This window comes from Pollicipes pollicipes, unplaced genomic scaffold (assembly GCF_011947565.3).
Source record: "Pollicipes pollicipes isolate AB1234 unplaced genomic scaffold, Ppol_2.1 Scaffold_5724;HRSCAF=6776_pilon_pilon_pilon, whole genome shotgun sequence".
Classification (NCBI taxonomy): Eukaryota; Metazoa; Arthropoda; class Thecostraca; order Pollicipedomorpha; family Pollicipedidae; genus Pollicipes; species Pollicipes pollicipes.
Genome location: NW_023596746.1, coordinates 25084368 through 25110603, shown reverse-complemented (window position 1 = coordinate 25110603; position 26236 = coordinate 25084368). Strand labels below are relative to the sequence as shown.

Sequence of the window (26236 nt, the reverse complement as noted above, 5' to 3'; positions counted from 1 at the left end):
ACAAGGCGAGCGAGAAATATGTCCGCCCATTCGGAAATTCTAAGATGGGCATCGAGAGCAATGATAAATGTAATGTATGTGCATGGGTAGCGGCATTATGGAGCAATGAGATGCTACCATGACGAGCAACGTAGAGCAATGATCAGGGCAGACCCAAGTTATGGAAGGGTCGTGTGTAGCCGGTGGTGTTCCTGATGGGGGAGGGATCCTGTTATGGATCAGTGTAGGCCTAAGAAATCGAAATCCATTGACTGAAACCGAGAGCTCAGAAACGGTAGGAGGCCGAAACTATGACCAAGATGTTGTAAACCAGTGGAATGGATCAGAGTCGTGCAGGCGATTTCGATAGTTATTATAGTTATTAATATTCGATAGTTATTAATAATTATTGTGCAACATAAGAAAACCTCCGGCTAAGAGAAGCCCACATTGATTTCTAAAGGAAAACCCCCTGATGGAAGAAAGAAGGCGTTGCTATTGCTTTGCGCTGAATGTGATTTCTCGCGAGCCTTTTGTCCTTTTTTAATCTTTCTTTGCATAAAAACAGTGCTAAGCACCGATCAGTATATAAGTTTTTGTCCCATGAGCACGGGTGCCCAAGCCAGCCAGTCGTCCTTTTTTAGGAAATTGGTTTCGCTTCATAAATGATAAAATACTACCAACTAAAAACCCTGATTTATTTTGCGGTGGATTGCATTTTCAGATACCCTATCGGTGCCTTGCCCATGACTGTGATATTGGACCTGCTACTGGCCCAGCACTATAAACAAAATCCAAGCCGAAAGAAGCCACTCCTACTTTTCGGCTGTTTCCCCGCCCACATGTTCTAGATTTCAAGCCACTAGTCTGTAAGAAGAAGCTGGTTAGGTGTTGTTTTATGCGGATATAAAGAGCGGATAACACGAAAAGGTGAGCAGCCAAACTGTCGCCGACGGATTCATATCTCCTTTGATAGCAGGGGGTTACTGTGCGTCAATTACGCCTCGATCTGTGTTTTCCACATTGAAATTGGCAAAACCATGCTAGTGTTCGCCGACTTCATGTAGGGATGTCATTATATTAAGGCTGGTTATTGTCATGGTGACATACTGAGGCCATCTTAGGTCGTTAAGAAAATGCCAATGTGCAATAAAGGCTTTGAAAAGCATCCATGCTGTGACATCTGAATCAGCAGTTTGTAGCATCTTTTTTCTGAGTTGGAAATATGCACATAAGGTTCACTGTTGGCTCGGCTACTTAAAAAAGGAACAACTGTGAGTGGTGGTCACAGTATTTTGGTAGTGATGTGTGTTGCATCAAATGCAGCATCATATGTGGGACTAATGTATTTGTCCTCAAAGGAAGGGAGTAAAAGGTTTTGTGTGCATGTCAAGAATGCATCATTCTACTTCCATAAAAATGTATATTTGAAAGCTTTTGTAATTTTAATGCTTGCTTGATAATGCCATATGTATCCGGGACTTGGGAGGTTTATATTGAGCGACGCCTGGACCGTGGTGAGCGGATCAGTTATGTGTCAGGAGCCATCTGTGTCATGAAATAGGTATGATGGTCTGGTGGGGCTGCCACTGGCTGTGCTTGTGTATTGATTTATGACTTGTTTTTCATTAAGCTTCAGTTCAAGCTTTAGTTCAAGTCATAGAGCCATCATCTGATGATGTGTGATTAATATGGTGTCTTCATTGCTACTGGTATCACCATCAGTTATCAGGTGATTGCTCTAACTTTAGTCTGGTGCTGTATGTCTCAAGGGTGCTTGTTGTAGGTATCTTGTAGCGCAGACTTGTAATGTCTGAGGGCTATTGTCAGATCTGTTGCCAGTTTCAAAGCTGGTCATTTACCTATTCCTGAAGTCACGTAGGTGAACATGAAAGCCTGAATTCTAGGCTCTTGATAGGTGTTAATTCCATGTCCATTGTATATATATGATGTATCCTGAGATAAAATGCTGGAGTCTTTTGGGGAAGTTCAGGCACAGGCCTGGTACAAGCTTTCTGCAGCATTAATCCTGGCTCATTGAGGTTCATCTGCAGACTTGGCCAATGGAGAGCATCCATGACTATATTGGGTTTGCCTGCTATTAGGTAGCTGGTTGCCAAATAGGAGCTCCCTGAGTTTGTAATAAAGTTAGAGAAATATGCACCGTGTCTGCTCATGCTGCCAGCTCCACCTCCAGCTCCAGCTCCAGGTTGTGGAACTTGAAGTGTTAGGTACATAATAAAGCTGGGTGGTATGAGACACTATGCTCTGGCTATGCCATGGACTTGTGAGAAAAGGGAAAAAGGAAAGAGAGAAAGAAAAATTAGTTGATGAAATATTTTTCTTTTTTATGCTGTGTCGTGATGTAGCTATTTAAAGTCATGACCCACTCCTCTTTTGAATGAGCACCATTATTCTATACACTGGCTGCTTACATGTGTATGTGGGGCTGTGTCCTTGCCAACTTTTGGTATCTGTCCTGTCATCCCTTGAGAAATAAAGAGAGGCATCAAAGCTTCCCTTTTTCCCTGCAATTTGAGGCTGTTTGACATGCATGTGCACAACAGTTGAATCTATGTGTGCTCAGCTGGTCAGTGCATTGGCGAGCATTCTGTGCTTGGGGTGCTGCACATCTTGACTTAGAGCAGTTACCAGCACTGATTGGGTCATGTGGCAAATCATTTGCATTATGCCTTATTGCTGCATGCATGGAGGTGTGGAGGCGAGAATGGCGCCTCGCTCTCCGTCCCCCCCCCCCCCCCGTCCCCAAAGTTGATGGAATTCGATTCAGCTACATAGCATTGAATCCAATGAATGGGTCACACCGGTTCCCTATCCGTCTCCCCGGGACGTTCGCGACGTGTATACCGGTGTCGGCACCAGCGGCCGGGACGCCGCTGGTGTGGACGGCTACCGGCCGCGGCGGCTGGTTTCCCCGCACCTGCGCGGTCCGAGGCGCGTGCCGCCCCAGGCCCCGAGGCCGGGCAGGTCACTCGTGTGATGTGCCGCCGCCGGTAGCCGCCGCGGCCGCGCGTGGCGTCCGCCGCCACCGCCAGGTGGCGGCGGACGCCACGCGCAATAGCCGGCCGTGGCGGCCCGGCGGAAGCGCGGCCGGCCCGGCCTGCCGCCAGCAGGCGGGTCCGCCGCCGGCCCGGCGTCCTGCGTCCGATATTGATGTGCCGGCGCGCTGTACGGTGGCCCACTGGGCCCGTTTGTCACCATCTGTTCGGAGAGGATAGCGGGTGGACGGATCGGCGGCAGCTGCGGGGCCTCAGAGGCGGCGGTCAGGCCGGGCAGTCGGGACTGGGCGCCGGGCGGACCCGGGCCTCTCACGCCGCGCGCCGAGCCCTGCCAGCAGCGTGCTGGCTGACGCCGCCGGTCGCTGCTCTGTTGTCTTGGCGCGGCGACGGGCCCTGGCGCTGCCAGCGGCCAGCAGACCCGGTCGGACTCTGTCCGGCGGTGGCGCGGCCGACACCGTGATCCCCCCCCCTCCCGGTGGCACCGCATGGCGTCTCGTGTTGACTCTGCGGGCGGCGGTGCCCTTGCCCCGCCGCCGGTGTGAAGCCGGCGTCAAGGGCGGGTGCCCGGTGCCGGTCGGGCTCGCTGTGTCAATAAACCCGACCGCCGACGTCTGATGACTGCCATCAGGGCCGACGCGCGGCCGGCCTTGGGTCTCGCTGGCTTGCCGCGGGTACGGTTGCTGGTATTGGAGCACGCGACCGTCGTCGCGACCGTGACCTTTGGGTCGCGTCCACTAACAAGAAGCGTGCTGCTCGAGGCCGCAGGTCGCCACGTCCGCTTCCGAATATGCGTGCGATGGGTCGGTCCGTGCCCACAGCGGCGTCAGCAGCCCGCCCGCGCGGTGCAGCCTCGCCCCCGTTCAGCGGCGCTTCTGTCGGAGGGGGGCGCTTGCTCGGTCCGCGCTCACAGCGGCGTCACCGGCCCGCCCGCGCGGCGCAGTCTCGCCTCCGCTCAGCGATACTTGTGTCGGCGGGGGGACTTCTGTCCTGTCTGCGCTCACGCGTCGGCTGCCCTCTTGCCTCATGTTAAGCTGGGAGGATCGCGCACCCGATGTGGTACTCTTCCGACGGTCCCGTGAACGGACTCCGCGTCAGTCGTTCGATTGACCAGTCATGGGTCCCACACGTATTGGATCCCAGGATCCGTATGGCTGTCCGGCCGAACACGCCGATGTCATGAACCGGGGAGGATTTCATCCTCATGAATGCATAGCCTGAGTATACTATGGAGAAGTATGCCAGTTGACTGAGTCGAAGTTATCGTGACGCACAATATTCTGAAGAATGTATGGGGCCATCCCGTGCTGCGGCTCTGACTGGACTTGGTACCAAACGCTGGCTTGCCTCGTGAACGCGTGCGGACCGCTCCACAAGCCCGTCCGTCAAAACCCGTCAAAATTCATTTGCGCGCTGATGTTAGTAAGGCTCAACGAGGAGCCCTGTTCGGGAGAAGTTTATAGAATTAGATCACAGGTGTAACACGCGCCCTGCGGGTAAAGCTTTGGACCCATTCAAAGGGTTGTAGAATCTTGTTGCGAGACATGGGAAGTTTTGCCCCGCTTATTTTGTGTCTTACCTCCAAACGTTATGGAACACAGACATTTTGTACTGCAAAAATGAGCAACATCGAATGGATCACTTTTTATATATTTCTTGCAAACTAGAATGGTACGGTGCCGATAAACGTATGCTCAACAAAAATACACCCAACTGGGTACCCTAGTGGATGGATCATAACTTAAAGTACTCAGTTTTACCGCTAGGTGTTGGAAGCTGTTGGGCTATTTTAGTTGTGGCTATATGTGGGGGCGCAGACAAATTATTTTCGACAACCATTTCCCAACACAGGAAGCTCGCAGAGATCGGGGCCCGGGGGAAAATGAGATGATTTCCTCAATACAGCGTGGTAACGGCTATTGTCTGAGCCTCATGACCGCCCCAGGACGTGTTCTGGCCTGGTCTGTCCATGACCCGTGCCCCTCGGACCATCGGCGCCATCCCTCTCCGGGCCTCCTCGCTCCGCTGACCCGGTGTAGCCGAAACCGTCGCTGGCGCCCGGCTCGCCTCGGGCGCCGCCACCGGCCGCCGTCCTCGCGGCGCCGGCCTCTGCGGCGCCGTGCTGACGGAAGCCGCCCAGACGCAGCGAAGGCGCGCTGGCCCTGGCCTCCCGGCGCGGAGCGCGCCTCCGCCGGCCGCCGCTGTTTGTGCAGCGCCGGCGATCGGCGCGGCGCGTTTTGCGGCCGGTGTTTTGCACGCCGCGTGCCAGGTCGAGGCAGGCGCCTTGTCCTTGCCGGGTTGATCAGCAGCCCGCTTTGTCTGGCCGTGCGTGCCGGACGCGGCGGCGATAGCGGAGAGGGGCGGGGCCGATCCTGCCGGCGCCGGCCGGCCGCCGCTGCCGGCCAGTGTGTCTCGGGCGGCGGGTGCGGCCGGCCGGACAATCCGCAGTCCCGGCTCCAGCAGTCAGCAGCCGCCGTGCCGATCTCACGGCTGCTGCCGTTGCGCCACCGCACTGTCGGCGGAGGCCTCTGCGTGCCGGCTGCCGGCGGCCGCGCTGCAAGGAGACGTGTGCCGCGCGACCTTGGCCGAGCGTGCGGTACCGGCGCGAGGCCGGCCGTCCGCTGACCCAGATCGCGGTGCCCCCGCCGGCGGCTGTGGGGCGTGTTGCCGGGCCCGATCGGCCCCCCTCGACGGCGGTCCAGCTATTGATTTGTCCGGTGCTAGCAGCGCGGCGCCGGCGGGCCGGCCGCCGTGACATATTGACCCCGACTTTCTCCGGCGACCCTGCGCGTCCCGTGCACGCGCTGCGCCGCGCCGCGCCCGCTGCCGCCGCTGGTCAGTGACTGACACCGAGCCGGCGCGCGCCATGGCCAGCTCCGGAGCCACGCCGAAACGGGTGGGTAGTGACACCGGCGCCCCGCCGCGCCCGCCCCGGGCGCCGCCCTGACCCGCCCTCGGCGCCGCCACGCCCCGGCGCTGTGTCGGACCTGTGGCAGCGGCGGGGGTGGTCCCGCTCGTCCCGCTGTGTTCCGTCACGTACGCAGCGGTCTGGCACTCGTGCAGGCCTTCCCTGTCATTGTGTCTCCGGCCGGGGGCGGAGTCGGCCCGGGTGTAGGCTGTTTCGGTTGTTTGGATGAGGGGTGTTTCGGCCAGTCATCATTATTTCAGGGACGTGGGATGGAGTAAAGTGGATAACGGTGGGGCCGACATACACGCACCTGGGGGTCCATGAGCCCACTCATGGCTGGTGCGTGTAGCCTGCCCCGGATAAGCGGGGCGTCTTGAGGGCACAGGATAAAACGAGAATGAGGATAATTGGGCGGATGTCGGCCCGGGCTGGTCTGACCCTGCTGTTGACCCACGCGCCTTTGTTCGTGCGCCACGCCGGCAGGCGCCGAACAGGCTGGGTCGCTGGCGGTAGCTGGTGTCTGCTTTGGCTCCTGTTTGTGTGGCATCAGTTGTAGGATGTGTCGGATTGGAAGGAACACGTCACTTGCCGGATCCCGTCTGGCCGGTACCAGATCTGGTGGCCGAAGGCTGGTGGGCTTAGCATTCCACCGATTCGATGTGCGGCCCAGTAAGGCCGAGGTATGCTGCCAAATAAGGCTGCTGGTAGCTTTCAGAATTCGGTTTGAGTGGCGATCTGTATGCTAGTTGTGGTCCCTGATTTGTGGTGCGGAAATGTGATGATGCCGCTTCTTGACCGATCATTAGTTTTGGCAGCTGTTAAGCTGGCTGTTGCTTCCTTCTCCTATGTTGTCGTTGGAAGGTGCTGAAATTCCCCACGGCATACATTGTGTGCTCTGTGTTAAGTCCACAAGCAGCGCACAGTTTCAGCCAACGCGCCACGTTCCGCCAACTGATCGCATGGGAGGTACATGGCGGCGGGAAGCCGCGAAGGCCGTTAGGCCCGGCCCCTGGCAGGCTACCGCCCGGCTCCCGCTCGGCCCCTGTCTGACCCGTGCCAGCTTCGCCGGGACTCCGGAGGCCGGCGTAGGCCCTATGCGGCCCCAGCTCGAGAGCCGCAGGCCCCGCCTGGGCCCGCCCGACGGATGTCCCACCCCAGCCAGGGTCCCATCAGCCGCGTTCTCATTCCCTTTGACCCCTGTTAATCACGCCTGTTCGTGGCCGTCCGCGCATGCACCGGTTCCAGCGGGGTTCCAGTGTTGTCGGCGCGCCGTCCGGGGGCAACGCCCCCGGCCGGCCGGCGCGCCGACGTCGACGCCGACGCCGTTGGCCGGCGTCCGGCGCCGCCGTCGAGCGCCGCCGGCCGCGCCAGCCGTCCAGCCAGTGAGCCGCGGGCGCCCGCTGCCGACGCCAGCCGACGTGCTCTGCAGTGAGACCGGGCGCCCGCTGACCCGTGCCGCCCGCGCAGTGAGACGGCCCGAGCGAGCGCCACACCGAGCACTCCAGCATGGCTGACGAGCGGCGGCTCGACGGCAGCCAGCAGCAGCCGGACGGCGGCGGCGCCGAGCACGAGCAGAACGAGCGCCTGCGCGCCGACGACGGCGACGAGGACGGCCCGACGCACGAGCCACGCGAGGACGGGCCGGCGCACGAGCCGCGCGAGGACGGACCGGCGAGCGAGGCGGACGAGGACGGGCCGGCGCGCCCGCTGGACGACGGGGCTAGCGAAGATGGGCCGCACAACGGCGGGACGCGACGCCCGTCCAACCCGGACGACTACACGGCGGACGTGAACGAGCAGATGGAAACCCGGCTGGAGCGGGGCGAGGAGGTGGGCAGCTCGGGCGACGAGTACGAGACGCTCACCACCATCACGCGCACCGTCAAGAAGACCACGTACCGGCCCAAGGTGTCGCTGTCGGAGCCGCTGCGGCCGCAGGTGAAACGCCCGACCGGCGGCTAACCAGCGTGGCGTGCGCGCGGTCGACGCGGCGTCACCGACGCCCGCCGGCGTAACCCGCTGACGGCGCCGCCTCTGGTGCTCGGCTCTGTCGCCGGCGTGTTGTCTCTGATGACTCTCTGTGTGTGCTCTCTCCGTCTCTCTTCTGCGTCTGTCTCTGTCGCTGTGTCGGTGACTGACGCTCGGCCGAGCCTCCAGCGCAGCCGCCATCGCCAGGTGGCTGTTGCTTGCGCTGCCTGCCGCGTGTGAGTGCCGTGAGTTTGCCGTGCCGCCACTAACCCCCGGCTCGGCGCCGGCCGCGCCGCTACGGCCGCGGTCGGCCAGCCTGTTTACGTCCGGCGTGCCAGCGGCATTGTCGCCGTCCGGGAGCGGCCGGCGCCAGCGGCTGGCAACGCCGGCCGACGCTGCGGCCAGGGCCGTGAGGTGGGCCCCACCAGACGGGCCGGCGGATGACCGCGCGCGGTCGCGGGCGGGTGCAAGACCGCGGCATGCCAGCACCGGATGGGGGGGGGGGGGGCGACCGGGACCTGGATGAGGTGTCCTGTCCGGAAGGACTGTCCGGAAGACTGTCCGGGACGGTTGTCTTCGCGCGAGCTCTGCGTGGCTGACAACTGGCAGGAAACGTCAGTACAGAGACAGGATATTGCCGAGAGTCGAAGGGGTCAACTTGTCAAAAATATGCGGATGATATCAGCTGAAAGGGCTCTCAGTACATCGGTGGAAGCCACCGGTGAGGTTAGCGGCTGGAAGCCTTCACTAGCGAGATTTACGGAGAGGAGACTAGTCCATTGACGGTATGCTGTCACGTACCGGGTAAAAGCCTTACTTGAGCGAAACTCACTTCGACCGCATGAGGGGTGGGCACAAATACCGGCATAAGGGTAACTTGTAAGCAGCCGGTTTGGTAGCATATTCCCGATGTGAGTTAAAGTTATGGCTAGATTTAATGTTGGTGACTATTAACATGTAAGGAGAATTTGATGGCGCAGTCGTCGCTTGGTGTGTGTAGTTGAGATTAGACCCCACTGGAGGGCTAATACGCGTTGGTGCAATGCGGTGACGGCTGCTGTTTGTAAGTCTGGATTCCGCTGTAATCACTGCAGGTGGCCCTTGCCAAGCTTAAGGCTGGCGTTGTAATCTCGTGCGGCCTCGCCGGATATAATTAGAAAACCCTGTGAGAGGCTTACGGTTAGGAACGACTGCGACGAATTGTGGTTTCAGGTGGAAGTGGGCGACCGGCGTCGCTGACGCAGGCGTCGACTCGTGGTTCGTTCTGATGTGAAACCTGGGGGTGGGAGTGAACTTTTCGCGCAGGGCACGAGGGTTTGTGTTCGTGGTTCCTTGTCTGATATGCGCTTTAACCACTGCTTCCCTGGCGTTTGTGCATCCTGCGAAGAGGTTTGACTTAACGCGTTTGCCACCTAACCCCACTGAGGCTGTTTTTCGGTGGCCACACCCGCTCGCCACGCGGCCGCCGAGCGTACCGTCCAGGCAGGCGGCAGCGGGGGCCGCGTGGCACCATGTCCGGTTTCGCCGGCCTGTGCGCACAATGCTGGCAGGAGCGCACCGTGCCGTGTGCGCGGGCGGCTGGGCACGGCTGGCGCACGGCCGTCGGCCTTTGTGTCGGTCGCCGCCGGATCCTCACGCACCGGTATTGTCCCGCGGCGCGGCCGCCGCGCCATTGTGTGGGAATGACGCCGCTCCCGCCGCGGCATCGTCACCACGCACCGCTGTGCGCGTGCTGACGGCCTCGTTCTGTGTCCGCGGCTGGACGCGCGGTCCTGATGCAGTGCGCACAGCCTGCTCAGCGGCGCGCAACAGCCTCCTCACTGCAACGCAGCTCCTGGGCCGGCTCGAAGGCGAGGTTACGAGGTTTCGGGGGAGGTTACCTGGGTCGGCGCCGCCGGACCTCCGCGCGCGGTCGGGCGGGGCCGGGCGTCGGCGGCCTGGCGCGGCCCTGTGTAGCCGCGCCTGCGAGCGGCTCCGCCACCAGCTGCTGCCCGCTGACTGACGGCCGCCCCGCCCGTCCGCAGGACATGAGCGCCAACAAGAAGCTGTACGGCAAGGACCTCAGCGAGTATGAGAACATGGACATGGACGAGCTGCTGGACCAGCTGACGCCGGAGGAGATCGACATCCTGACGCGGGACGTCGACCCGGACGTGAGTATACCCAGCGCGCGCGCGCCGGCCGTGTGCCGTCCACTCTGACACGGGAGCGGGAGGAGCCAGCAGGGCGATGTGGGCCACGTGTCCACGGCGAGTAAGCGTCGGTTTTACGCCTCTTGACGACGGCGATCGATGATGAGTCCGACAGCGAACGGTCAGCTCTTCTCGGCGTTATTTGGATCACAAGTGGAAACCAGAGGTCGGTTTGTTCAAGCTGTTTGAGTTTTGGAATTGACCTGTCCGCGTCTTGAATGTTAGATGTAGTTTACGGTCTCTGAAAGAGGAGCTGGCGCGGTCATTTTCACGTTATGGAACCTGGAGGTGATCAGGAGTTGGTTTTTCGAGGTAAAGTGATCACTCAAAGACCAAATGGTGTCCAAATTGCCGCCTGCGTGGAGCAGGCTTCACGAGTAAATGACCCCGGAAATGACATCATGTGTGGCATCTGTAGAAAAGTTGCACGTCTACCTGGGAATGCTAGTTTTGCCTGTCGCTGATTTTCCGTCCGCCATTATAGCAAGTTTGTGATGCTCCCATTTTTTTTTTTGGCCTGCTGTGGCTGGTTTCGTCACCATGACATTGGTTGAGAGGCTCGTTTGTTTCTTTGTTCTAGACATGTCCGGGCTGCCGTCATCCCAGAATCCTTTGAGTCAGGCGCCTATCGTTGATTTGACGGTGGTTTAAGTGCTGAGCCGATTAGCGTTGCTCTCCCAGCGTAACATGGAGGAGCACTGAAGCATGGCTTGCGGAGTCTCGAACGTCACCTGATGAGTTTGCTTCAGGATAAGCGTCCCGCTGCTGAGCTACGGCGCCGCCGCAGGCGTGCAGGCGATCGATGTGGACGGTGTATGGATTTTCCCGTTGTAACGTCACTCCGGAAGTGTCATACCTTGCGGTGTAGACGAGGACACGCCTTGCCAGTGCCTGGTTGCAGAGTTTGGTTGCCATGGGCACATGTTCTGGGACTCTTGAAGGGTCGGGGCTTTTTACAGGGCCCCGTATCCTGTATTGTACTATGTGCATTAATTCAAATCAATGCCGATATGGATACAGATAATACGGTGTGTGTATCGCACTCGAGATCCGGAACGGTACGCAATGTGTTTGCGCGTGGTGTTTCGTCAAGCGCTCACTAAAATGGTCCAGACAAATGTGCTCCTTACGTGCGCTGCAAAATGGCCCTTAGTTCATCCTGAACCATGAATAATGGGGCATGTTGGTACGTAAGTCTTCAAGATACGAATTAGGAAGAGTTAGACACTTTCACATGTTCCCGCGGGCGTTGGAGCACCCGTCATGATGAGCGAGGAGAACAGGGCCTGGATGATATGCTAAGGGATGTTTGAAGAACATTGAGTACGCACTTACGACTAAGGTGTGATGGGGGACTTCGAAGCCCGAGCTCATCAGGCATCGAAGGCGTCAAACTCAACAGAGGACAAGAAAATGAGTGAGTGGTGGTGAATGATAAGCAGGGTTCAAATTTACGTGGGCAGGGAAGGCAAGTGGTGTGTGGTGAGTGATGTCGGGCTTTTCGCGATTTGTACTTTCAGATGTCGGCTAGATTCTGAGACCTTGCCACGTGTTGCACAGCCTAAATTCTTCAAGCAACAAGCGTTTTTTACGTACCGCGTTTTAACGACCATAATCGGCTTCCTTTTGCACATGTCTGCAAAATTTTCACGAATCACTCACCGAACGCTGAGACCAGACAGAAAAGTTGCCACTTGAATTAAACCCGACTTTTGAAGATGGCTTCATTTGATTCCCTTTAGCTGCACGTGTCTTTACATTGGATATGGTATTTACCCCAATTACGAAATCGCAAGAAGTAAGAATCACTTCAGGCACAGCTAGACAGCTTCATAAGCGGGCTATCAATGCCAGACATCTTATGGAGACAATGGCGCGGCGGGCTGAGTAAACAACGGCATACATAAGTAAGTATGCTTCTGAGTAATGATTTATTTTCGCAATGCCAACTTGCGGCCGCGCAGGCCTGACAAATGGCTCGCTGTCGCAACGCCGTCGTGCTGCCAGGGGCGGCATGCGAATTGGCTCCGTCTGCGTTGGCCCATGCGTGCCGTTACACAATAGCCGCCAGAGTTTCTCCACGACAGCGAGAGACCGCGGCCATGCCGCCGGGTCGGGACGCCACACACTCACACACACACACAGCGCCAGAGTGGCCGGCTGGCGCCTCGGTCCGGGCCCGCGCTGGCCAATCAAACTGCCGGCCGGTCCTCACGTGACTGGGGCGTGGCACGCCGACACGCGGGCGCCTGGCCAGTATGACCGGGCGTCGCCGTCGGCGCATCGGAGGGGCCGAGGGGGACGTCCGCGTCCCATGTCTGGGCCGTGGCGGACAATCCGCGGCTAGTGGTCTGCCGAGCTGTAACAATATGCGCGTTGCGCGGTGGTCGGCGTTGCACGCATCTCTGGCTTCGATCCTTTATTAGGCGATGCGCCGCGGCCAGCGGCTAGTAACGCACAGTGGCCATCCAGCGAGTGCGCAACGTTACGGGAGACGGCAACCATCAATCAGACGTCCCCCGGCACAACAAATCTGCTCGTCAGCTGGCAGCTGCTGTGATGGGGATGGTGAATGGTCAGGAACCGCTGCGAATCACTTGGTTCGCAGTAAATCTCTATGTAAATCACAGTGGTTGAGACGAGGTCCTCGTATTACGGATGGAATAACTGTTAGGACTGTAGTCCAAATCGTTCGAATCTCGGCATTGCCTCCGAGAAAATTTGGGCCGCGCTCGTGACGCATGTTTGGCTGAAAGCCAAACACTTGGCACTTCTCGGGACCCAATAACGCCTACGGCGACCGGGAGAGTTCACTGGCTGAAACGCTGCGAGGAGAGCAGCACTTCAGACAAGCACGGCAGTGGCAACAGTTGATTCACCCGTTATGCCGTGAAGCATGTTGAAACAATGCAGTTAACGAGGTTTTTTCAATTCGATTGGGAGGCACATCATCACATCATCCCCAACCGTGATCTCGTTTGGAAAGAATGCTCTTGGATCATTGTTTATGACCTCTGTCGTCGTGTGGTGTGTGCAGTGCCGCCGTCGGCAGGTGCCCGCTGCTCGTCAGTTGACACCACCGCCACCTGGGGACCTCACCCGTTCGACGTCGTGGTGCGGACAGTAGTCGGAGCCTTGCTCGGCCGGCCGGGGCCCGGGTCTCTGGGGCCCTCGGCGCCGGGTCAGCACGGCTGCTGTCGCTAGGTGGCGGGAGCCGACGCCGCTCCCCCCGCGGGGGGAAGGGGGATGGGGCGGCCGGGGCCCGCACCGCCGCCGTCGCGGCGTTAACAGGCGGCTGATTGGGCCCGGGTCGGCTGTCGGGCGCTGGTGCAGCTGCGCACCCGCCCCCCTCATCCGAGACGGGGGCCGCCCCCCCCCGGCTGATGGGAGTCTGTTCGCCGGCTCCGTCGCGGCTCGGCTGGTGGGGCATCTGTCCCGCCACGCAGGAGCCCGCCGTGTGTCGGGAGGCGCGCCGACGGCCGACAAAAATAGCCCATTGCTGGGTAAGATGGTCATTTCGTCGGATTAGAGCTGTGTTTAGACGGCCATGGTATTTTTGGCGAGTTGTAGCGACCGGGGTGGACCGACGGCGCCCCGTGTGCAGAGCGGGCGGCCGGCGGGCCCGACGCGGACGGGGCGGGCACGCCGCGTCGGCCGCGATATCGCGACTTTATCGAGCCGGCACGGCGCGGCCGCCGACGGCTCTCGGCCGCCGGCGTGAGCTCGATTGGAGGCAGGCCGATAGCCGGCTCAAGGGCTGCGAGGTGTGGCGACCCGATGCCGGAGACGAGCCGCCGCCCACCTGACGGGGCGGCGGCGGCCAACCTGGCGGCGGCGGCCAACGGACCCGCCACTGAGCACTGCGGCCGCGTGGCCATGTTGGGCGGCGTAGAGAGTGGAAGGTGGCGCCGCGCACAGTTCGGATTTGATTGCTACCAATCACAGGCGTCTGTTTTCAGCATGTAGTTGTACGCCGTTTGTGGTGAAATCCGAATGACTGTAACATCTGGGGTAGCTGACGTGGGTTATACTTCGGCCCGCAGAATACCTTTTTGGGCAGCATTTTGAGTGTGATGAATCGACGTGCTACGCCGATAGTTATCACCCAAACATCCACAATTACGTCGTTGCGGCCCAATTTCGCCTCGTTTTGCGCATTTCGCATGGTTTACAAACGGCTTTTGTGAACGCCACGGCCTGCTGAGCCCAGACCATTGGTTCTAATCTGGCGATCCACTTGTGTTGGCGGGCAATCGCTGGCGGCCGTCTCGGCCAATTGGACGCTGCGGGTGCCGGCAGGCGGTCCGCCGCCGCTGGCCGGCCGCTCATGACGCTCAGCCCCGCCGACAGCGGGGCCGCTCCGCGCACCTCCAGCCCTGCCGACAGTGGGCCTCCCCGCGGGGGCGGCACCATTGCACGGCACCACCCCAGTGGTGTGGTGCCGTGTAGTGGTGATAGTGTCTCGTTATATACGGTACCACCCCAATGGGGTGGTACCATGTATGATGAGACACTGTCATCGTACTTAAAGGTAGTGCCTTGTAGCTCTCCATGCCTGCTGCACAGCCGCTAATATGGTAGATACGCGTATGTCCGTCCTGCTAGTCCATGCACGCAATGATCATTGACAGAGATTACCACATTTGTATGCTCCTCGTGTTTGACAAAGTAACTTCACATAAGGTGTTGCAATTATAACAAGATAGATAGCATTGTTACCTCCTTTTTTCTTTTCTGTTCTCACGACTAATGGAACAACTTCAGGCTATTTTCGATTCCGGGGTGCCTTTTTGTCATCGCGTGCCTCGTTAGGTAGCAGTCTGTGAGAGGGGTTTCCTTTCGTTCGCATTATGCTTGTTCTCATTCAAGGGATGCAGTTTCCGCACCATCCGTCCACGTGTTTCTCGCTGACCATGATAGCGTATTGTCTGAAGAGTACAGTCACTGGAGAGGATGAGGCTTTCTGGACGTACGATATTCAGCGGTTCGCTCCATGAGATTTGATATTAACAAGACCTTATTTTAGCTGTGTTTGTATTCAGTGCGGTCTGGCAGGTGAAAAACACTTCTTGCGCCGTGCCCACCCCGGGTGTGCTTCGCAGCCCGTGTATCTTTCCACGCGCTGTCAAGATAGGTTGACTCTCCGCCGTCACTTGAGACAGCATGCGACAGCAAGACTGTACTGGTAAAGGAAGCTTGCGTACGGCATCTGATATCCTCTGGACTGTTTGATGGGTCTCGCCGTCTCGCATTTGTCCTGATGGTTGGTTATGTGTGCACGGGTCTTGTGTGGACGGTTGAACCTCATTTAGATCTTGTCCTGGGCGGTTGTGTTGGTATTTACCGGCTTGTCACCGGCCTCGGGTCAGCCTTGTTGGGGGTGGGGGGCGATTAAGCCATTTAATTCCCGTCGAAGTATGTGAAATTCGAAAAGTGGGCGTAAAACCGCCATTCAGCCACTTGACGACCTCTCATCGAATTGGACCGCTTACTGGACTCAAAAGTTTGCGGACCCTCATGTTCTTGGATTGCGAAGCCACATCTATCCGCCCGTCAGAGTTGCCTGCATAGCGGCTGCAAACAACCTGTGCGGTGTGCTCCCTCCGTGCCTGATTAAGAAGTCAGAAACGTACGCCAGTATTTGATTAAATCATGTACAACTTTGTGCTGCTTTTATTTACATTGCCATCGAGCTAAAGATTCGGGCGATGCCACAACGTGTCGCAGTTAACGCATTCGCAAAATTGTACCGCCGTCACATTAGGAGCATGTATTGATAGGCCTATATCATGATAAGACCGTACCGGCATCTTGTTTCACATTCGGCCTAGCCGTTGTGTGTTGCACCTTCTCCAATGTATTCTCAGATGTTGCTCTAGCATTTGGTGTCGATCCATTGAGCAAGGAGCGTTAACTTAGTCTAAAGAATTACATGCTCGGCTCACTCCCCAGGTTGCGGGCATATTTTGTGTCAGCTCTTCAAAACAAAATGTTCAGTGTTGTTACTGATTACCGCTTGAATTGGCTCGGATGTCATTCGCAAGCCGTGTATTTGTTTGTATCCACCTGCCAACTGATCGCCTTGTGTGCGTGGCCACCCGCGCACCACCTGTGCACCCAGTGCGAGACAGTGAGCGTGTCCACGTGGTGACCGGGTGTTGGGTGTGCGCTGCAGGACACGCTGATGCCGCCCAGCCAGCGCACCTCATACCGGTGCGACAAGTCGTCCACGGGCCCGCTCAACCGGAAACGGCTGATCGAGCACATCCACCAGCAGGCGCTGAACGATCCGGACCGGCCCGAGATGGTGCCCTACCAGCCGGGCGTCGTCCGCGGCAAGAAGGTGATCCTCCGAACTGACCTCTGTCGCCCCGGCCCACACGGCACTGGGGGGAGGGTGGGGGGATCGACCGGAAGCCACACAACCGACCACCAGATCCCGTCCCGCACCCAGCGACGACAGCCGATGTCGGTGTCCCGTCATCGTCCGGCACTGTCGCACCGCCGCCGGTGCCCCCGAGCGTGGCTCGGCTCCCCCGGTGGGCGGGTCAGCAGCGGCGGTGTCCGGTGGCGGCCGCGGGCTCGGAAGCACCGAGCGACCGGGCCCGCTGGCGCGCCGCCGCCGCTGTTGTCCCGGCGCCAGCGGCCGTTCGTGCGTCTCCGTGGAGCCCCGGCTCACTCTCGGCCGTTCCGCGAAGTGTTGGCAGGGCGCTGGACGACCCTGCTTGGCCCGTGCCCAGCTGTTTTTGTATTGAGCTGTTTTCTCTGGAGGAGGGCTTGTTGTCGGTTGAGGGCTCTTTATCTGAATTCGCTCGTACTGGGGTAGCCTTGCAGTGGGCCATTGTGTGACTCCTTCACCGCTCATTGGTCCTTTGACCCAGTCAGCCCGCTTCTTCATGGAGTATGACGAAATGTATCTCCCGTCTGACCTCGTACGCGACCTGACACCTTAACATGCGGCGGTCGTCGCTCCAGCTGATTGAAGTGCCCACCGGTGCTTAGTACCCGCTGTACTCTGACATGGTGGTGCGAAGTCTGCCCCTGTCCCGCCCTCTACTCCGCTCTGGTCGTTATCGCCACTCGCACGCCGGATTTGTTTTAAAAGCTGACGAGTGATTGTGCGATTCGAGTGCGGTGATTATGCGCCATGTTGGTGGTTGCGTAGATCTGACCTCAGCTGACCTGGATGAACCGGACTCGTGAACGGCAGCCAGTGGTGTTCGGTGTGAGCCGGGCTATCGAGCAGAACGCGCTTGAGCTGGCGTGAGACAGCTGACAGCTTGTACCGCCGCCGCTGCCTTAGAGCTGGCGTGACCTGACCTGACCCGGCGGCCAGTGCTGTCCCCTCCCCCCGACCTGAGAGCTGACCGGGCGCGCCCGCGCCGCCAGTTCATCCCGCCGCCGCCGCCGCTGGCCGAGCAGCGGCTGGAGGAGGAGATCCAGCTGGACCTGGGCGACGAGTACGAGTCGGCGCTCGGCGATGCCTCCGAGAACGAGCTGGTCGACCTGGCTGGTGAGTGGCCGCCGCCGCCGCCGCCGCCGCCGCCGGTCGCCGTGCTGCGGGACGCGCGGACGCGGCTGCGCCGGCGGCTGGTCGCGACACCGCGACACGGCGGCCGTGCGGTGCGGTGGTTGGGTGCATCCGGGAGAGCGGGACGACCTCGACAGGAGTCCGGGCCGCGCGGCAGCTGCCGTAGAGCCGCGCGGCATCGGCCGGCGCTGCGGCGCTCCCGACACGAGAGCCGGCTAAGTGATCCGTTTACCTGACCGGTGTTGTGATGATCCGGCACGGCGCGGTGCACCAGGTGCGCGCCGGTTCGCCGGGTCTCGCACGCCAGCTTGCGGTGCTGCGGTGTCGCTATTGAGTAGTGAGGTGCACGCCACATGTAGGACGACTGACTCGGGTTATGTACCCAAGTGGATGACAATTGCCACGTCGTTGATGTGATCTGCGACCGCGGGGTCATTCGGGCGCCAGCGTGGAGCGCCGGGTGTCATGCGGCGGCCGGTATCATACGGAACCGACCTGTCCGCCGCCAGCTGCCGCCGAATTGATGGCGCCCGTAGCGCCGACTGCTGGCAGCCGGCGCCGCGGCGTCTCTCGCCGGTTGTCGCCGCGACCTTGGGGCGCGCAAGTGGTTCCAGTTGCTGACACTGCCAAGCGGCGGCTCCGCGCCGCCGTCCGTGAGATGTTTGTGGTGGCTGCCGGGCGGTCAGCCGGGCGCGGCGTGGCGTCGCCTCAGCTGGTCCCCGTCGTCGGACGAGCTCGGCTGGAGTCTGCTCAGAGCTTCTAGTTGTCCCGTGTCTTCTCTCTGTCTTTCACTGTCCAGCGATGTATTCTGGGACGCCCGGCGAGATCTGCAGGGTGGTCGCGCTGGCACTGGCCGGTGATCCGGTGGAGCGTCGGCGGGGCCCGTCCGTGGGTCGGCCGCGCCGCCCCCGCTGCCAGCACAGGTCACTCCGGCCGGCCGGAGGCCCGAAAACCCCGGTGACGGCCGGCCGTGGGTCGGCCGCGCCGCCTCCGCCGCCGGCTCCCCGTCAGCGTCGCGGGCGCGCTGACTCAGGCGGCGGCGGTCTGACGGTCCGGTGGCATCATCGGGCCGTCTGCCGGCGGGGGCGGGCCGTGACCTCGGCCTCCGCCGCCCGGCGATCACCTGCCATTGCTCATCCAGGGCTCATCAGTCAGACGGGTGCGAAAGCAGCACAGCTGATTGAGACGGTGCTCCAGCCCTCGGAGCGCGGCGTGCGGGTGCGGCGTGTTGAGCAGATTTGACGCTCGGGCTGCAGTCGTGCTGGTTTTGCCGGCGGTGAATGGGGTTGGTCTCCACGTCGTGCGATGGCTCGCCTTGATGCTGGTCGCAGCGCAATGGAGTGACGTCCCCATGGGCGGAAGTTTGCACAGGTTGCCGCGCCGCCGCTGCTGCTGTTGGGATGCTGCCAGCGGCGTACACAGTCGCCAAACGGCTGGTGCTGATCGCTGCTCTGTGTACCCGGCCGACCTCCGGATCTGGCTGATGCCGCGTCGTCCCCGCCCCCTCCCTCCCCCCACGAGCGGTGTCCGCCCACGCCTGGCCGGGGGCGGGTGCAGGTGGGCGGCTGGCGGCGCCGGCATCGCCTCCCTGTACCCTGCGGCTCCTCGGGCCCGCCTGCCTCTGATCTCGGCCGGGGGACTGTGATGGACGGCGCCTGCTGACCGCTTGCGCTTGTTCGGTGGTTCTGCGAAATCTCGCCTCATTGTTGGGTCCGAAGAGGCGCTGATGTCAGAGCGGTGACGAGCCCCGTGATGCTGGGCTTGTGAAAATATTTGAGTTTCTGTACGATGGTGTTGTTTAGTGAGAATTGGTAAAGCATCGGTAGTGACGTCTGCGATGTTCTCACTACTGTATTATAATCGCCATGCTGTTTTTCCATCCAACCCGTTAGACGTACTCATTGGATCGCCCGTTATGTCGCATTTATGCAGCACCTCACAACGAGCCATTTTCCTGACGTTTGATGCATAGCAAGTGGCAGCACTTTTGTGCGCATCCACCCGCTGACAAGCCGTTACCCCGCCACGGGTCTCACCAGTGACAAAGCCGTCTGTGCACGTGTTCCGCTCCAGGATGTTTTCGTTGTGTACTGCTGCTCCGGACCGGCAACGGCCCTGTGGACCCAGCCGGTGCACCGGCGTCAGCAGCCGGGCCCGCGTCGGTTGCGTGACGCCGTCCCCGTGTGTCGGCAGCGATCCTGGGCTTTCACTCGATGATGAACCAGGACCAGTACCACGCGTCGCTGGTGGGCAAGCGGCTGGAGTCTGACGTGGGCTGGGCGGGCATCACGCGCGCCACGCGGCCCAAGCCGATGGCGCCCGAGCCGCCCAACCAGACCGACCCGGAGGAGTCGATCCAGCGGCTGAAGCAGGACGACGCCGACCTGCTCCAGCTCAACCTCAACAACATCAAGGTGGGCGCGGCGCCAGGCGCGGCGCGGCGGGACGGGCGCACGCGGTCGGTGTCGCGAGCTGCGGCGCTGCTACCGCGGCAGTGTTGGACCGCCTGGTGCGGCTGGGACGGGTGCCGCGGGGCTGCTGCACTGCGGCAGTGCAGCACGAACAGCACAGGCGGCGGTGGCGTGGATTTGTGGGCCGGGCGTGCGCTGTTTTATCATCGGCAAGCCACGTCGTAAAAGTGAGACGGCCCGGTTTTTCAAAGCGCGGCAACTGACAGGCCCAGTTTGTGGCTGGGCGGCAGAGGGCGTGAGGCGACGGCCTGGCGCGAGATGGAAATAGTCGCACGGGCCGCCAGCAGGGGAAATGGGCCACATGCTGCTCCCGGGAGCAAATGGGGCTCTTTGGTGAGCTGCCTCGGGGACAAAAAGTGCAGTTTGTGATGGATGACTGTTCTAGGTCATTGTGTGGTTTCCAGGAGGGTTTTTGCCGTTCTCTTTGCAACGCGACCCAACACGTGATCCGTTTGTTGCCGACCGTCACAGAGGCCGCGCGTGCTGGCAAACATTGACCTGGGGTCACGCATGTACCATCCAGGAACCCCGCAGAGACGGTTTTAGCCGATCTTGACCTGGGGTCACGTGTGCACCGTCCAGGGACCCCAGACGGACAGGGTCTCGGCCGACCTTGACCGTCGGCGGCGCAGCGTGCCGCCGTGACAGTACTTGGGAGCCAAACAAGTAAATCACTTGGCGAAGAAGTCGAGCGCCAACGCAAACACGCGCCCAGCTGGGGGACGCCGGAGTCACGTCAGGTCACGCCGTGGGGAGCGGAATGGGGGAGAGGGGGAGTGGCGTCGGGCGGCGACAGAACAGCAGCAGGCGCTGGTCTGGGAGTGTGCGCTTAAACGGGGTCGGGTCTGCGCTCTGTTGCCTCTGACGCGGCCGCGGCTGCCCTGGGGAAGACATTTGTGCATGTGTGCAAAATGACGCTATGCATTGAACTCGTAAATTATCTGTACAGTCCTTGTTCTCAGTTTATGACCTATGAACACCTTGTGGCTCCCAAGGGCGGTCAATAGCCGGCGATATTGGATGGATTTTAGTGGGATGTGGTGGGTGAAAATCATCGGTCAGGTCTGCTTGTATTTATTTCTCTAGATTTATTGACGACTTGTGTTTATTATGACATGTCTTACTGGCCTCTTGGGTGGCAACTTGTGGAATATATATTGGGCAGCTTTGGTTGTAAAATCTTATGATCGGACATTTTTGATGCCTTCTTTCTCAGTTGATCTTGGCACGCAAGGTCGTCCTCCAATCTGATCTCAGCACAACTTTTGGATCGGCCGTCTCTCAATAGGACGTTCGCATGGATGCCAGTGATCACGTGTTGCTCATTGCTCCCGGGTGTTGGACGCGTCTCCGCCCCCGCCGCCCCTCGCTGCGTCTAACAGCTGGAGTGCCACCGATGAATGTGTTGTGATCTGACGTGTGGGGTTTCACTTCGATCGGGGAAGTGGATGGCACGCACCTGCCTGGCGGCGGAGAGGCGCCGCGCTGAAGCCGTCCAGGTGTTGATGACGTGGTATTCGGACTGCTGGCGTGTTTGGCAGCGCGGCGGCGGTGGCTGGGGGCGCCGGGCGTCGCCGGCGGCGGCGCGGTCCCGGGTCGCTGCCGGCAACATACGGCTGCTGCGCACCGCCGCCGCTAGCCCGGCCCGCGACGGCGCCCCTCGCCGCTGCCGACAGCTCGGCCCGCGACGGCGCCCCTCGCCGCCGCCGCCAGCCCGGTCCGGGACGGCGCCCCTCGCCGCTGCCGACAGCTCGGCCCGCGACGGCGCCCCTCGCCGCCGCCGCTAGCCCGGCCCGGGACGGCGCCCCTCGCCGCTGCCGACAGCTCGGCCCGCGACGGCGCCCCTCGCCGCCGCCGCTAGCCCGGTCCGGGACGGCGCCCCTCGCCGCTGCCGACAGCTCGGCCCGCGACGGCGCCCCTCGCCGCCGCCGCTAGCCCGGCCCGGGACGGCGCCCCTCGCCGCTGCCGACAGCTCGGCCCGGATGGCGCCCCTCGCCGCCGCCGCTAGCCCGGCCCGGGACGGCGCCCCTCGCCGCCGCCAGCCCGGTCCGGGACGGCGCCCCTCGCCGCCGCCGCTAGCCCGGCCCGGGACGGCGCCCCTCGCCGCCGCCGCCAGCCCGGTCCGGGACGGCGCCCCTCGCCGCCGCCAGCTCGGCCCGGATGGCGCCCCTCGCCTCCCCCCGTCGGCTGCGGGACGCCAGAGTAGGGGTAGGACCGCTCGCAGCGTGGCGGAAGCCCAGCCAGGGAGAGGCGGCCGGGGGTGCGGCGGCTCAGGCTCGGGTGGAGCTGGGGGCCAGATCACTGTCGTGGTTGGGCAGTTGTGCGGGGTGTGACCAATGGCCAGTGTCCAGCGTCTCCGGCCGGCAGCCGGCGCTGGTGGCCGTCTCCCACCGCCCGCCTCTGCAGGCTTGTAGCGGTCGGTACCGTGGCACCGGTTTGCACGCATCAAATGGGTGCGCTGGGTTTTGAGTTGTGGACGCGTGTCCTGGCTCGCAGTTTATGCCGTAGGTCTGGGGAGGAGCTTCGACTGAACAGTTCCCCTGCGCCGGACATCACTGGTCCCAGTGATTGGTCAACGCCGATGTGTGTTTACTCCGCCTGGTTGGGACCCCGTGATGACGTGAGGAAACCTTTGATTGCTGGCGCTGTGCTGTCCTGAGCAGCCCCGTGGGTGGCCGGGTCGGGCTGGCTGGACGGCGGGACACGCAGTGCCCCCTGTTGTCGACGGTCCCCTGGGCTAAATAAGGCGCGCCCGGCCGGCGGCCGGCTGGCCGCGTGCCAGCCGCGGGCACCAAGTTTAACCGGCCGGCTGGCAGGCGGCGGCGGTGCCGGCCGTCCGACCCGCCGTGCCGGTCAGGGGCGGCTGACACACGTGCATCGCCGCCTGCTCGCCGACCTCGGGCCCTGTCGCCGGCTCTGTGCCTGTGATCTGGCCAGGGTTTCCAGACTGGCCGGGCCCAGGTCCCGGTCCTTTCTTGGGATTGTTCGCAGCCCCTGCCACTCCCGTTGGTCCGGTGGAGCCTCCAGCGCGCACGGTGTCAGCGGATTTCGCCTGGCCAGTAGTCACGCAATTTCACATCCTGGTCCTTGACGAGGACGGGAGGATTTGGACGCAACCTCCGCTGCAGCCGACGTTTTTGGATCGCGCCCCCTCCCCTCCCAAACAGCATGTGACTTCACCAAGGTTATATCTGTTCAAGATGTCGCTTCTCATTCCGTGCGGCGCCAACACCCGTGCAATGAGAACGGCCTGTGGTGAGGCCGTGCGCAGCTTGCGTGCAGCTGTTGAAGTGCGGTTTGAGAGCGTGCTGCGGAGTGTACAGTTCGTTCAGTCCCGGAGGGTAGGGGAGACGATTTTTGGATGCTCTTTTTTAGAGATAACGCACTGAAGGTGTATGAGAGTTGTTGCCCTCGTTTGTCATGTGTCATGCGTGGCGAGCGTCCGTTCGACATGTGCTGTAGCTGCGCTAGTGGCGGGGCCGGCGCGCTGACCGCCGGCCGGTGCCTCCTCTTCCAGAACATGTCAGACGAGCAGCTGGAGCGGCTGTGCGAGGCGACGGCGGCCAACACGCGGCTCGAGAGCCTGCTCATGTCCAACACCGGCCTCACCGACCGCAACGCCGAGCACTTCGTCGCCCTGCTGGAGCGTAACTTCACGTTGAAGGAGCTCAGGTGCGTGGCCGGCCAGCGCCCGCCGTCCCCGGTAGCGCGCCCGGCCAGTGGCGGCCGTCCCCAGTAGCGCGCCCGACCGGTGGCGGCCTTCCCCGGCAGCGCGCCCGGCCGGCGTCGGCCGTCCCTGCGTGTCCGGCCGGTGGCGGCCGTCCCCGAGTTGTGTGTCCGGCCGGTGGCGGCGCTGTGGCTGCTGCCGTGCGGCCTGTGAGCGCTCATCGAGGTGTCGGTCTGTGCCATTTTTGATTGTCCTCTAACCGGCGAAACATTGGCTTCTGGAATGGGAGCTCTGATGAGAACAAGAGGGCGTTATGGCTGAGTGGCTGACACTGGCTCTCACATGGGGCGTGGGTTCAAATCCTGGTAGAGCCGTGGTCCCTGGGCGCTGATATGACTTTTGCGGTCGCTGACGCTGCATAAAAGGGTGCCCGGCAACGTGCGTCACGCCCCGTTAAAAAGGGACGAGAACACTTGATAGTGCTGCTGCTTTCGAGGATAAGAAATGATAATCTGCTCTTTGTAAGGTGTGTGTCTCATTCCCTGATTTAGAGGAAGCTTGGCTATAGATAGGGAGATACAAGATGAGTTGACTGTGCATAATTTGTTTTGCAGTATTGAGTCCAACTTCATCAGTCCTGCCATGATTGCACGGCTAGTAAAAGCCCTGCTCAAGAACAAGACTGTCGAAGTGTTCCGTGCCGCGAATCAGGTAGGCTCAGCGTCCTGTTTGTCACTTCTTCACTTTGGGATATTGCTCAGGCTTGACTTTCAGCTCGCCATTGTCAATGTGAGCCCGCGTATGACGGAAGCGCAGTAGGCCGCGGCCAGCTTCGAGGGCTGCAGTACCCGCGCTCAGATCGGTGCGGCTTGCATCTGTCCCGTGTGCTGGGAGTCCGATCTGAACGGACATACGCGACCTCACTTACCAGATGCGTCGCCAATATGCTGGCCGATCGAACGGGTCGGTAGAGAATGGACCACTGCCGGTGTGGGTCGTCCATGCGTCGCGAAGTGGTCAGGCGGTGCTATAGTGTTGAGTCGGCGGCAGCCCTCATACTAGCCACGCATGTGTCAACGCGTACCCAGATTGTAGAAGCCGCGCCCACATGTCGCGCCTTCCCGCGACCCCCAGAGATCTCAGGTTCTGGGAAACAAGATCGAGATGGAGATCACCAAGTACGTGGAGGAGAACCCCGTCATCCTGCAGCTGGGACTGCACTTCGAGTTCAACGATTCTCGGGCGCGCGTGGCGGCGCAGCTGCAGAACAATCGGGACAGGTGTAAGTGAAGCGACTGGCCGTCCCGGCGCCGTCGTGAGGCCGCGGCCGGGACCGTGTCACGCGGCTCGCGCCGCGCGCTATGCCTGCCCCGAGAGCTAAAGCGCCGCCCTGACGCCGACCGATTCTAGCCGCCGTGATAGGCTCGCAGGTAAGGTAATTCACCACTGAAGTAGCCCTAAGCGCCTGCGCGCATTAGCGGCCTGCTAGCTCTGGTGTGACCGGCTCGAGTGTGTTCGCAGTCACCCAGCGGGGCTTTGCGTGCGTTGGCGTGCGCTGTAGCCGGCCAGGCCGCCGCGTTTGAGTTGCCTGTGGTGCCGTATGTATGATTTACCCTGTAAATAGCTGTGCCGGTGACGTGTGGGGCGTTGGACGGCGGCTGCCGCCCGGTCTGTCGTCGCGGGGCGGTGCCGCCGGGATCCCTGACAGGTGACGCCCGTCCGTGCCCCGGCCGCGGCTGTTGCCGGGTGACCCTGCTGACCGGTGATTGATGGGACCGTTCCGCAGCTCTGGTAGTCCGGTGCGCGACGGGTGCTGTGGCTGGCGCCGGTGTGGTCCTGTCCTGCCGCCGCCGCCGTGTGTGGCTGTGACCGTGTCGTGTGTGGCTGTGGTCTGCAGCCGGTGCCCTGGTGTGCCGGCTGGAGGTGGCTGGTGTCGGTAGTGGGCGGCCCGGCGCCCGGCGTCCGGCGCCCGGCGCCCGGCGCCCGGCGCCCGGTGCCCGGTGCCCGGCGCCCGGTGCCCGGCGCCGCTGGCTACGGCCGACTCCCGGCTCCTGACGTCCTCGGCTTGTCGGACTGGGAACCTGGCCCTCCTTCGTGGACGGGGCTCAGGATGGTGCCGGCCGCGTATTTCAGTGGTTTCGTTGCAGCCATCGGTGAGGGTGCTGGCGCGGCGGCGCTCAACTGGTGGTCTCCTTTACCTCTTACATCGTGATCAGGCCCGTACCAAATGACATGGTCCGCCGGGGGCTGAAGGCGACGGACAAGCTGCCGAAAAATATCTAAGGCCCGACAGCAGCGCTGTTTTGTCCTCTGTCATTTTGCCCGTGCTTTGGCGTGCACCAAGTGCCAGACTATCGACAGCCTCTGTTACCGCGTGCCGGTCTGCACATGCTGTAAAACGTCGCATTGTGCGAAACACTAGCAAATAGGGCATTCTTACTGTCCCGCTGTAAAGCCTGTCTGTCACCATTCTCTCGGCCTGTCAGCTTTCCCGCTTGTCGCC

General features: G+C 61.2%; 1 protein-coding gene across 8 annotated transcripts in view; it reads left to right on the top strand.

Moving 5' to 3' along the window:
* Positions 1 to 26236, top strand: part of tmod (tropomodulin) — a 32671-nt gene that overhangs the window by 1688 nt on the left and 4747 nt on the right. For 4 of the 8 annotated variants that reach the window (XM_037225953.1, XM_037225955.1, XM_037225954.1 and 1 more), the window contains exons 1-9: positions 771 to 909; positions 7372 to 7842; positions 9897 to 10025; positions 16240 to 16407; positions 17454 to 17577; positions 19789 to 20009; positions 23584 to 23738; positions 24348 to 24444; positions 24868 to 25015. In XM_037225953.1, the coding sequence (XP_037081848.1) occupies positions 7411 to 7842; positions 9897 to 10025; positions 16240 to 16407; positions 17454 to 17577; positions 19789 to 20009; positions 23584 to 23738; positions 24348 to 24444; positions 24868 to 25015 (1474 nt within the window). In that variant the 5' untranslated portion in view covers positions 771 to 909; positions 7372 to 7410. Of the gene's footprint in view, positions 1 to 770; positions 910 to 5543; positions 5893 to 7371; positions 7843 to 9896; positions 10026 to 16239; positions 16408 to 17453; positions 17578 to 19788; positions 20010 to 23583; positions 23739 to 24347; positions 24445 to 24867; positions 25016 to 26236 lie in introns of those variants that run through there. The other 4 variants (XM_037225952.1, XM_037225958.1, XM_037225957.1 and 1 more) reach the window with 4 other exon arrangements.